The sequence below is a fragment of the Pelodiscus sinensis genome, chromosome 7, assembly GCF_052426305.1.
Source record: "Pelodiscus sinensis isolate ZL-2025 chromosome 7, ASM5242630v1, whole genome shotgun sequence".
Classification (NCBI taxonomy): Eukaryota; Metazoa; Chordata; order Testudines; family Trionychidae; genus Pelodiscus; species Pelodiscus sinensis.
In genome coordinates, this window is record NC_143058.1 from 9,162,059 (window position 1) to 9,174,835 (window position 12,777).

The following is a 12,777-nucleotide window of genomic DNA, read 5'->3' on the forward strand; positions in this document are numbered from 1 at the left end:
AGAACCTAGATTGCTAGTCTAGAAATGGGATATTTATATACAATTTGGGAAGGGGAGAGTCACAACTTTCAAGGGGGATACAAAAACACTTGCTTTTACTCCTTGAAGATCCTTCTGACTTTAATGTCTTTTTAAAGCTAGTTCGTACGTATCAGAAAGACATTTCAGGTCATTTTAAAAGCCTTAAAATATGTCAGTTTCATTTCTTTTCTTATCTCTAGAGTTCAGCTCGTGATAACTGGGGCTTCTGGCTATGTGTAGAGCACGGGTCTCCAACCTTTTTGAGCATGAGATCACTTTTTGAATTTAAGGGCAATCCAAGATCTACCTCAAATATAAATACCCTGGCCCCGCCTCCTTCCCTCCTCTTCTCCGAGGCCCCGCCCCTGCTCACTCCATCCTCCCTCTCTTGCCCATCCTCACTCACTTTCATCAGGCTGGGGCAGAGGGTTGAGGTACAGTCTCTGGTCTTGGATTAAAGGATCTGGAGTGTGAGAGGGGCTCTGAGCTACTCTTGGGACAGGCAGTTGGGGTGCAGGAGGGCGTTCTAGGTGCAGGCTCTGGGATGTCATTTGGATCCAGGGGCGCTCTGGGTTAGGGCAAGGGCTTGGGGTTCATGACTGGGGTAGGAGTTTGGGATTTGAGCTCCAGCTGGGCACTGCTTCTTGGCTACAAGGGCACACTGTTAATTCATATCCAGCTTCTCATCCACTGTACTCGCCAGTCTTTTTCTGCTTTTACTGTCAGTGGGGTCACTGGATAATTGAGGTGCTATTGGTGATATGGCTTCCTTGGCAGACAGGTAGAGAATATGGTTGAAACATTCTAGAGTTCTCAGGGAGGCATAATAAAATCTTTCTAACTTTAACAAAAGCTGAGTTCGTAATTCTCATGCACTTTGGACTTGATCTTGAGAGATGTTCACTATCTTTAATTCTAAGCACTAATTAAGATCAGGCCATGAAGGGTTCCCCCCTCCCCCCCAAAAAAAAATACTAGAGCTGTGTGAGTTTTGGGGAGGGAAATAATTACCCGAAAATATTTTTTCCCAACCAGTGCGCCTAATGTTCCTGCTCCAAAGTCTATCAAGGCAGCAGAAAGATTCCCATTAACTATATCTCAAGCTGAAGTAGAAGAGGTAGAAGAAGCTCCAATCCAACTTCCACTGATGGAGAAGAGACAGGGCTTTCTCCTAAAGGAACAAGACCACCCCGGCTAGGAATACTATTCATTAGTTGGGTGAGAGTGATACCTACTGACTGGAGCAGTCACATCTCTTGGGAGCGTCTCGCTTTGCTGTCGACTGGCAGTCTGGCCTGAGGAATGTTTCGTACAGCTGAGTGGGGAGCGGTTTTCCCCTTCTCATGAGAATTTCTGAGAGTTTGAAAGGGATATGTTGACAGTTTCACATTGAAACTGCTTGCAACAGGCTGGCTTGCCTCTTCAGGGTCAGAAGCCCGTGGTCAGCCATCACTGGTTCCTAAGTAGACACTCCCAATTAAGGATCATCTGGCCCTAGTGAAGAACAGCGGGAAGATGCCAAGCTGCCAGCCCTGGAGAGAGAGAGAGAATAAGTTCTCAGGGAGGCAGAGGCTACAGGGAGCAAGTAACTACCCCCAGAAAAACCCGGTTTTGGGGTGTGAGTGCTGGGAGAGCAGGAAAACAGCTCCTCGGGGAGGAAGGGCTATGCACAGTGGGAGACTTTATTTTAAGGGTCGTTGTGGTTAGACACAAGCCTATTTTGAATTATTGAGGAACCGAGAAGGGAAATGACACTATTGCCTGCTTGCCCAGGACCATCAGGAGGAGTGGCTGCAGGAGGGGGCCTGGCCAGTGAAATAGCCCCTGCCTCTTCTGTCTTGGTGTTTTGAAAAGTGGTGCCAATATTTACCTGCTTCCAAAGATATCACGAGGCTTATCTAGTGTCTGGGAAGTGCCTTGACATTTTCATTGGAAGGTGTCATGGGGACGTGTTGGAAGTAGAAGCTCACACTTTGCATCCAGAAGTCCCAAGTTCCGCTCCCACACACACACCTGCCCAAGGTGTCTGTCTCGTCTTGATTATTTGTCTGGCTGCTTGTCATCTAATAACGGTGTGCAGGGCATTAAGGGGCTAGATGAGGCCAATACTATTATCCCGCTCTGCACTATATACTTCATTCTGTGTTCTTCACCACAGAACCTGAGGGCCGTCCAGTAGCGCAGTGTGAACACACAGCGGCCAGTCAGTGTTTGTTCTCAAATCCTCTCCCAGAAGGGAAAGCATGTGAAGCAAAGTGGTTTGTTTTGGTAGAGTGTACGTTGTTTCGTCATCGTCTTTGTAGCTAAACAGGCCTGTTGCTCTGTGTTTCTATTAGCAAAGAAACGTGCCATGTACTTGCATTGGAAAGTGGTGCAGGTTAGGGTTATTAACAACGTCCATGGTGCTAATAATTACATGCTTTGGCTAATTATCATGGCTAGGTTTTTCTTCTCCTGGTGTTACTCAGGGCTGGCCTTGCCGTGAGGTGAGCTGAGGTGGCTGCCTCAGGTGCCAGACTGTGAGGGGGGCACTATGAGGAACCAGAGTGCAGAAAATTGTGTCTGCTGCTGGTGCATATGTATTCTCTCTGCTCTGAAAGTTAAGTGTTTTTTTGAACAAGGCATTTTAAGTTGTTAGTTCTCCTTTATTGGGGTAGGTAGCAGAGCAGGACCATGAGAAGAGTAGAACAGGAAGAAGGCAGAATTGAGACCTTTCAAAGTTTTGGCCCAAGCGAGGGGTCACGGGAGAGTCATTTGAGCTCCCCGCTTCAGGTGCCAAAATGTTGTGGGCTGGCCCTGGTGTTACTGCTTATTTTCTGTGGAGTAAAACAGACTGTGCATCACCTCGCCAGTAGCCACCTTCCTTCTTGGGTACTTTGACTTGCTGTCTGCGCTGGAAGAGGAATCATTCGTGTGCAACATGATTTGAGGTCAGAGTTAGGTGTGAAAACCCATAACATCAGAGAGACTCTCGTGCAAAACATACACCCTGCTTCCTAGGCCCTCTATCAAAATACTTTACACATCCCATAGTATCGGGAAGATCTAAATTAGAGCAGACACTAATAAAATGCATGTTACTTGATTTATGCTGGAAAAGTCCCAGCCCAGCTTGCAGAATCTGACAGCTTCCAGCAGAGTTTTACACAGAGAAGGGGGGGTGGAAAAAAAAGAATTTACCTATGTGCAGTCAAGGGTGCGCTGGCTGGTTGCACCAATAAACCCAGAGCTTCTGTTGGACATCAGGACTTCTTCCGTCTTCAGATTAATGGGGACCGATGGCTGATCCGGCACTGTGGACATAAATCACTGGAAGGAGCAGCGAGAAATGAGTACAAGACTTTTCTTTCTATTTAGTAATTTATCAAGGGAAGTGGCACATTAATAAACAGATCTCCCTTGAGGTGTAGGAGTAACAGAGATAAATATGACTGTCAAATGTGGCCTGCTTCCTTCTGTTGTAGGAATGGAAGACTGTGGGAATGCAAATGCAGAAAGCAGTATCTATAGATAGATATAATTTGTAAGGTAGCAGCACCTTTAGGCCCCAATTGAGAGTGGAGCCTTGTTGTGCTAGGTGCTGTACAAACAGATATTTACAGACCACTCCTCCCCCCACACACCCCCCGGCCAAATACTAGTAATCTAAATGGGCAAAGCAAATGGTGGGAGAAGAAATAGCAGCGTGCAATGACTTGCTAGAGGTCACAGAGTAGATCAATGGCAGAATTGAGAAAAGGAGTCCCCGGCCAATGCTTCAGCCATTTGACTATGCTACCTCCAGTTCCTACGTGTGTGTAACTACTTTTGCATCTAAACCATCCCAGGCTTTTTGAGAATTTTCCAGTCTGGATCCAGAGCCGAACTTTGAGGGTGGGGCCGCTCTCTAAACACGAAGAGTTACATAAGACATTTGGCCTTTTCTTTTGTGTTTAGAGTGAGGCCCCAACCTCAGTCTTCTGATCTGAATCCAGATTGGAACATTTCTGAAGTTTGGAGTTGTTTGGCTGCAAGATAGTGTATTTAGACCTGAATTTTAAGGGGGCATCTGCAGAGTTTCAGATATATAGCCAAAGTCTGGCTATGGTTGCTTCTCACTTTTTGGTTCTAGCCAGTCTCAGCATGTGTTGTTTATTTTTTACCTTCTCATCAGACCAGGAATAGCAGCACCATGGTAGACTTCACTATTCAAATGGGTTCACACACATCCTATAGTGTTTTTATTGCTATTAGCAGACTTCCTTTTTTTTTTTTTAAGTTTGCATCCATAATGCATTTGCATCTTTAAAACTGCCTGTCCATCCCCCGCTTGCCACTTAGAAGGCACAGAGTACTGACAAGAGTGGTTGGATCCCTTGGTTGCATACCATTACCCACAGCAAAGGTGCAGTTTCACCTTGTGATTGAGGAGAAACAGTGAAATGGAAGTACAGAAAGGAGTTGTCTAAAGTCAGTCCAAATGCTTCCTATACATCAGAGAGATAGTATGGTCTAGTGGATTGGACTCTGTCTTGAGACTCAAGAAGTCTGGTTCCCAAACCTGGATCGGACTTCCTGTGTGATCTTGGGAAAGTCACTTAATTTATCTGTGTTTCAGGTCCACATCTGTAAAACAAGGATAGGTACAGCTCTTCCCTCTCACGCAGGCGTGTTGTGAGCATAAAATCCGTTTATCATGAGGTGTGGAAGTGCAGTGCACATCAATACATCAGTATAAAACAGGGACAGTAGATCACAGTGAAGTGAAATCTTACTACACATCTCAAGGAAGGGTTAACTAAATGACCAGCTTTAAGATCTAGCACACATTTCATGGAACCAGCATTCTACCTTGCTTTTTGTTACATCCCATCTCACTACCCCTCATCTATGTGTTGTCTGCAAGGCTGGGACCTTTTCCTCATAATTGCCTGGAAAGTGCCTACCACACATTTGGCGCTATGTAAATAATAATTGTATCTCAGAGTGGTAGCTATGTTAGTCTATAACTTTAAAAACAAATAGTCCTGTGGCACCTTAGAGAGACTCATTAACACGGGTCCTACAATTGACAGATACTACTTCTGCTGTTATATATAGATCTTAGTTTCTGTTATTTCCAGTCCAATTCATCTGAGGAAGTGGGTTCTGCCCAGGAAAACTCATCATCATCATCATCATCAACTATGGGCTCAACGCCCGTTGGTGTCCAATGCCTCCCTCACTATTTCCTTTCATCTTTCCCTGTCCAGTGCGGAGTGGCTTAGTTTCTGCAGACTAGCTCTGCACAATCTACTATATCATATACCCATTCTCTGTGGGGTCTGCCTCTCCTATTCGGACCATCCATTATGCCGAATACCAGGGTCTTAACTTTTCTCTCATCATTCATTCTGCACATATGCCCGAATAGCTGTAACTTCCGTTGTATAACCTTCTACAGTAGGTTCTCTTTCAGCTGTATCTTCATGATTCTGTATATTTTGGTTAGTCTCTAAGCCCTGGTCTACACTAGGGAGTTATTTTGAAATAACTCCCCTTATTTCAAAGTAACAAGTGGAGCGTCCACACGACCAAGCATGTTCTTTCAAAATAATAACTCCTGCTTTCCACAAGGAATAACGCTTATTTCAAAATAGCGGTAGTGTGGACACTTCTCTGCTGCTATTTTGAAATTACTACTCCCCAGAGTCACTCAAAGTAATTACTCCCCAGTGCTTCCTGGGGCTCTAAGTTGAGATAGTGCGTTCACATTATGGGAGCCTTCCTTGGACTAATTTTGAAGCTTCCCTGTAGTGTGGACATGCTATTTCGAAATAGTTATTTCGGGAGTTATTATTGCCACAGGACCACTCATAGTCTTTAATATAATTATCCTCACAAGCTCCCTGTGAGAGAGGGACTCTGGAGAGACTGCTGGTGGAAAAGAAAGAATTTGCCACACTTCACTCTCACCTAGGGTATGTCTACACTGCCACCCTAGTTCGAACTAGGGTGGCTAATGTAGGCATTTGAATTTGCAAATGAAGCCTGGGATTTAAATATCCTGGGCTTCATTTGCATATTCCCAGGCGCCGCCATTTTTAAATGCCCCGTAGTTCGAACTACCTGCCCGCAGCTACACGCGGCACAGACTAGGTAGTTTGAATTAAAGCTCCTAATTCGAACTACTATTAAACCTCCTTGCAGGAGCGAGCAGGAGCCTAGCAGGCAGCCATTTTGGATTACACGGCAGTGGCATGTTCTAAATATAAACACCTAGGCAATTAGGTGATCAACCACAGTACATATGCTGCACCCACCACTTTCGGAGTGACTAACAGTTCCAAATGTAGATAGGCCTCAGCCAAACATTTGGATCTGATTCTTTAATATTTAGCAAAGCTCAGACCCAAATTCTGCCCTGACTACCACCTGTGCAGCCCCACTGAGGTAGAGATGTTGTAAGTCAGGGGAGGATGCGCCCCCTCAAGTCGCATATTCCAATCACTAATTACATCGAAGTGCAGGGAGAGTTCAAATTAGTCTAGTCGTAGCTCTCCATTTATTTCAGACTCCCACATCCGGAATCCAATAAGGTGGAAATGCCTACATGCCTGACTGACAATTGTTAACAGGGCCCTGGCTCTGGAAGGCTCCTCAGAGGCAAGAGCCTTCACTTTGTGCTTGAGCTGTCAAATAGGCTTTCTTAAAACTATTAATTTACTTTCTGCGCTCCCGGAGTCTCACCTCTTTCATTAACTGGATTCTCAGCATCGTGCTACTGCCCTTTTCATTTCCGTCCTTCTCCTGGACAAAGGCAGAGACACCACGTCTAAGCTTCTCCTTCTGCTGTGATATGGTGCTTTTCCAGTCCAGTTTTCTTACCACTAAGTCATTGAAAAAACACCATGCTCAGAGTAATCTTCCGGGGCTTTTCCCTTTGTAATTTTAAGTTAATTTAGTGCTGGCGCAAAGTGCTGATTGACAGAGCCGGAGATGGCAGCACTCTGCTCTCCAGGGAATGAAACCAAGGCCAGCAATTTCCCTACATGCAGCCTGAAGCCAGCCTCTCTCCCCATGCTGTGCTTCTAGCACTCTTGGTCCTTCCACTTTGCCCCTCCCCCAAGTATTCACAAGTGTGTGCAAGTGAACACAAGACGCTCGCTACATCTCTCCCTCTTTTCTCGTTCAGTAGAGCCTCTCTTCTGCGATTGCCAACAAGGGTGCCAACTCTTGCCCATTTTTATGGTGGTTTTTGGTAAGAACGTTGCCCCTCTGCTAAGACTTGGGCCTCCACTCCATTTAACGTAAGTCCCCAAACCGTCATCGTATGGGAATCAATATTTACCTCACCTAGCTCTCCCCCCATTTTCCAGACAGCTCTGCGAAGGATGATACACACAGGGCAGTGTGTCCCATTGTCACCTTGATGAGCCACGCAGTCCCTTTGAATGTAAAATGTGGGACACATGATCTTGGAGGTGCCTGCACTAAGTGCTTCCATAGTCATCACTGTGAGCAGCTGGGCCCTTAAAGCAGGCATTAAAAACCTCCCAGTTCGGAAAGAATGCAGTGCCTCTTCTGTAGCCTTACAGCATCTAGCTAATATTTGACAAAATAAATACGTCTCTTAATTATTTTCAGTTAAAACGAATTAAAAATGGGCCCAGGCTCCTCTAGTGAAGGAACATCTAGGTATTTGCCCTTCTGACTCTTCATTTAGATGAAAATTCTGGCTACTGGTGCTTCTTCTTCTTCTTAGGAAATCAAAATGAGTAAAATCACGGTTATGGATGTGTTATTTCTTTGGAATGTGTATTATATAGCACTTCTGAGCCCCTTTATGGATCAGGTCTCCGCTGGGCTAGGTGCTGTGTAGCCAACACACATCAAGAAGACTATCCCTGCCCTGAAGTAGACAGCAGATCCTGCAGGCTTTGATAATGCAACAAGGGCCTCAGGCCAGGTCTATACTAGACCTGGAAGATCAGCTTAAGGGATGCAACTCCAGCTATGTAAATAACAGTATTTATACACTGTTATTTACATAGCTGGAGTTGCATCCCTTAAGCTGAGCTTTGTGCCATATCCACAGCAGGAGGTCAATGGGCTGCTCCAGTCATCTTCTTTTACTCCAGCAGGAGTAAAAGTACCAGCGCTGACGAGGGGGCACCCTCCGTGTTCAATTTAGGGGGTCCTTACTAGACCCGCTAAATCAAACGCCAGGCGATCGATCTCCGGCACAGCAAGTGAAGACATGGCCTCATTCAAATTCCATAGAAGTCAATTCAAATTCCATAGAGTCCATAGACTCCCATTGAATTAAGTGGACTATTAGTCAGACCCCAAGAACGTGTGCATGATTGAGCCCTATTTCCTTAAGAAACTGGTGGCCTAACACTTCTCTTCCTTTCACTGAGGAAGCCACCGAACTTCTGTCAGTGCAAGTGAGAAAATGATAATCCACGATAAGGACTTACTCACCCTGATTCAGTTAGCTACCGTGCCAACCTCCATGGGATTACTCACATGCTCAAAGTTAATCACATGTTTATGTACCTTGCTGAATCTAGGCTGCAAGAAGACCCTGTGTGGTGGAATTAGGCATCTGAGAGCAAGCAAATCTGGCAAAACCAAATCCTGCATCTGAGTTCAGGTGCCTCAAAGAAGAATCCCCATTATAGTTATCGCACCTGGGTCCTCCTTCTCCTCCTCCACAAGAACGACTGTAGTGGCAACACAAATAGACTTTCAGTAGTGCATGCAAGTCACAGAGCGATGGAGAACGAGCATGTGTGTGTATGCATGCTCAACTCTTCCACACGTTGCCCAGTCAAATCCCCACTCCCAACATTAAAATAAATTTTGCATGGCGAAGTCCCATGCTGTTAACTGCTTTCATTTCTTCTTCCTATAAAAACGGAAACGGTAAAGCGTGCTTTTGTCTAACTAGGCACTTTTTTTTCTTTCCTACAGTGTCAAGATTTTCAAGCCCCAGGGTGACGCCGAGATTAAGCAGAAAGCGAGCCCTCTCCATATCCCCGCTGTCTGATGCTAGCATTGATCTCCAGACAATGATCCGGACCTCCCCTAACTCCCTGGTGGCTTATATTAATAACTCCAGAAGTAGTTCTGCTGCTAGTGGCTCTTATGGCCATTTATCTGCAGGGGCAATAAGGTAAAGCAGTTTGAGCAGCTGCATGTAGATTTTTGGCTGCTTTTATCTTGCGCCTATTTAATTACCCCATTGTCAGAGCTAAAGCTGTACAAAATGAGCCTTTTAAGCTTTGGCCATCTAGGATTGTATGGAACCATGTTCCCAAAATGTATGTATGGTGGATCTGTGTTGGATATTAAAAAGAAACCTCTCTTTGATTTCATGCATGTGGAAGAGTAATTTACAGTTAGCCTGTTTCTTCTGCTACGGTAGATATGATGCTGCTTTAGAGTGTATATATTTTTCAGGGAGGGACTACTGGTTGTCAGATTTCTGTTAATAATAATAATATGCTCATGCCTCTTTGCTAGCACAAGAGAGGCTAAATTCATCTACTAAAATGTTTGCTGTGAATGGCTTGACTGGCCTTATTAGGAAATCTCACATCTGAGAAGACTGCCCCAAAGTATCCCGGAATGTATTGGCCACGATTTAAACCAATTAATTCCTGTATGAATACAACAGTCTAACCGATTTTTCAAAATCTAGGCTCATGAGTAAAATTTTGTTCCATCCTTAATTAGAAAACACTTTCCTTAAAGAAACAGCTCCTTGAGTAGCTGCTTAAGGCAGGTTTCATGCTGTAGCATTATTATTTTGACTACTGAGAAGTTAGGTACAGCTTTTCCTATTAATAATGTTATTATGGGCACCTAGAAAGAAATGCAAAAGTTCATAGAAGCGACGCATGCCTAAAAATTGATTGAGCGTATGTTTAGTAAGTTGAAACATTATTTGAGAAGCTGTTAGGTAAAATTCTTGAAGTACTTATAAATCGAGCTGTAGGAAACTGCAAAATATTAACTATTCATCACAATTGTTCCACTGTTTCCATGAGTTCGGTCTAATGCATCAGCCTGAAGTCTCTAGGCTTAGACCTGGACTATAAACTTTTTATTATATCTCTGTATATTGCACAATGGGGTCATAACCCTTAAGAAGTAGCTTCTAGACATTAACAGAACCATGTAATATGTATTTACAGGACAGATCATAAATCTCAAGTGTGTGTCATACATAGAAAACAATTTCACCACTAATAGATTGTGTACACTCTGCCTTTTTTAGAATTTTTAACCACACACAAGTCAAATCAGTGGCCTCAGAGGCACAAATTAATGCATTTCACCACAGAGGGATGGTCATATGTTATAAAGTGAGTTTTCTGATGGCTCAGTTATATAGAACAGTTGCTCTACAGTGCCTGTCATCAGCTCTTATTATGTCATTAGCCATTAACATTTATTTAGCCTTTTTAACAGGGTAGTGACTTGCCCTTTGCTTTTTTGGTCATGTTGTTGTTAACTGGTTTTGCATACAAGCAGCCTTAATTGCGCTGTCAGATTTGTTATTGCCAATCAAATCGTGAACATGCTATTAATTAAAGCCCAGTCCTGTGAACAGTTGTGCCAATGAGTAATTTCGCTCGTGAGTAAAGTAACGTGTACGAATGATCATTTGATCGGCCCCTGAAGTGCCAGATTTGATAGGAGTGGAATAAGAACACTACCAGTAAAGCTGACAGTTCAGATGGTCGTTTTTATGGGGGGAATACCTTGTCTACTACATCCTGGTCTGAAACCACACTGGCAACCGAATAACCATTAGATGGGAATGATTTCTGGTTAGGATGATCAACATCAGAGTTGAACTAGTGACCTGTAGGAGAAGGGCTGCACATTTTAGAGGTCCCGTGAATGCAGGGGACATTTCCTATCTTTAAAACTGTGACACTGATTTTTTTAAAATGTTCCTGCTGCAACTTGTGCCTGAGAGCCAGGTGACTTCTCTTGTGCTCACAAGTTGGGAAGTTGCAAAAGAGGGCTACCTGGGAAAAACCTTGCATTGTTGCAAAGCAAGAGGTATGGGGTACCCCTTCCCACTGTAACCCACTCTTTTCAAGCACCATAACAAAGAAATCTTCAGCAGCATTGTGAGTAAATACAAGGAGGCCATCAATATACCAAAGTACAGATGAGACCAATTTTAAAAATATTCCCTAGCATCTGACATGGAAGATAAAAGAAAATCTAGTTTCTGCACCTTATCCTCTGTCCATAATCCGCAGGAAGTTCTACCCTTACTCCAATCACTATTCAAGGTTTTAACTCTTTTTTTAAATAACTTCTCCTTGTAATTTGTCCTGCTCTCTTTCTGTATTTATTGCAGTCCAGCGTTCAGCTTCCCCCATCCCCTTAACCCAGTGACTTACCAGCAGATCCTGAGCCAGCAAAGAGGGTTGAGCTCCGCATTTGGACACACGCCTCCGTTGATTCAGCCATCCCCCACATTCCCGCCACGACCACACATGGCGGTTATCTCTGTCAACCCCGCGCCTGTTCAAATCAGTAACAACAACAGTTGCATCTCAGACTCAAATCAGGTAGGAGCCAGCTCAGGTCATGTGATGTGTGTCATACGGCCAGATAGGGCCTGGTTTTTAGAGGTTCTGAGGAGGGATGTAAAATCCCAGGGTGTGCCTAGACTACGTGGCTCCGTCGATGGAGCCATGTAAACTAGTTTACCTGACATAGTCAATGAAGCGGGGATTTACGTTTCACGAGGCATAAGGGAGCGGTCAACAAAGGCTTCCCTTATCGACCAATCCACATCTAGACTGCCGCGCTGTGCCAGATCAGCTGATTGTCGGCACAGCATGGCGGCCATTTTTATTTTAATGAAGCGGGGATTATTTAAATCCCCGCTTCATTGACTATGTCAGGTAAACTAGTTTACATGGCTCCGTCGACGGAGCCATGTAGTCTAGACATACCCCCAGTTAGTCAGTTAACCTGTTAAATATTAGCTTAACCTAATGTTTAACTGGTTAACTGACTGGCGGGATCTCACTACTCCAGCTCCCAGCCCCAGGAGTAGCCCTCCGTAAGATGCTTCCCAGGTAACCAGCTAACCATTACCCGGCAACCATTACCCAGTTAACTTGTTACCCATTCACGTCACTAGTTCTGAGCATCTTCCGCTCTCATTGGCTTTATGTGGCATTGTGGGTGCTCCATGCATCTGAAAATCTGAGGGGAAAAATCTCAGGATTTTTCTTGGTTTAAGTTTTTCTTGCCTTTCCTAAATTCTGCTCATGTATCCATTGTTCATCAGTGCAAGATGAGGGTGTCCCACCTAGGGTGTCAAGCAGTCCCATAAATGTGTTCCGGGTGGGGTGCAAAGACTCATCGATGGGTTACAAGTAGATCAGTTAAGGGGAACATGGCCCCTGAATTCCCATTGATTTCAGTAGGGTCAGGATTTCACCCATGTTCATGGTGATTCTGATGTTTGTGTGACTGGTCATGTTACACTTTCTACTCCTTGACTGGACTGAAACTTCTCCCAACAGGAGCGTGACAAACAGTGAACAGCAAACTGATACAACTACAAAACATTTTTTATGACAGTGAAGCAGCCGTGTGTATATTTGTAAATAACATATTATGACCCTCTAGGGCCTTGATTCAGCGAAGCACTTAACATATGTATATGTCGATCCCTATTAGCGAAACAGTTCAGTTCTTAGGTTCCATTAAAATCAAAGGGACCTAAGCATATGCTTAAGCACTTTACTA

General features: G+C 44.3%; 1 protein-coding gene across 6 annotated transcripts in view; it reads left to right on the forward strand.

Annotated features, from left to right (window-relative positions):
* The window catches only part of GLI2 (GLI family zinc finger 2), a 276,156-nt gene that overhangs the window by 230,879 nt on the left and 32,500 nt on the right, over positions 1–12,777 (forward strand). For all 6 annotated transcript variants that reach the window (XM_075933075.2, XM_075933077.2, XM_075933073.2 and 3 more), the window contains 2 exons: positions 8,959–9,160; positions 11,369–11,582. In XM_075933075.2, coding sequence (XP_075789190.2) covers positions 8,959–9,160; positions 11,369–11,582 — 416 coding nt within the window. The remainder of the gene's footprint in view (positions 1–8,958; positions 9,161–11,368; positions 11,583–12,777) is intronic.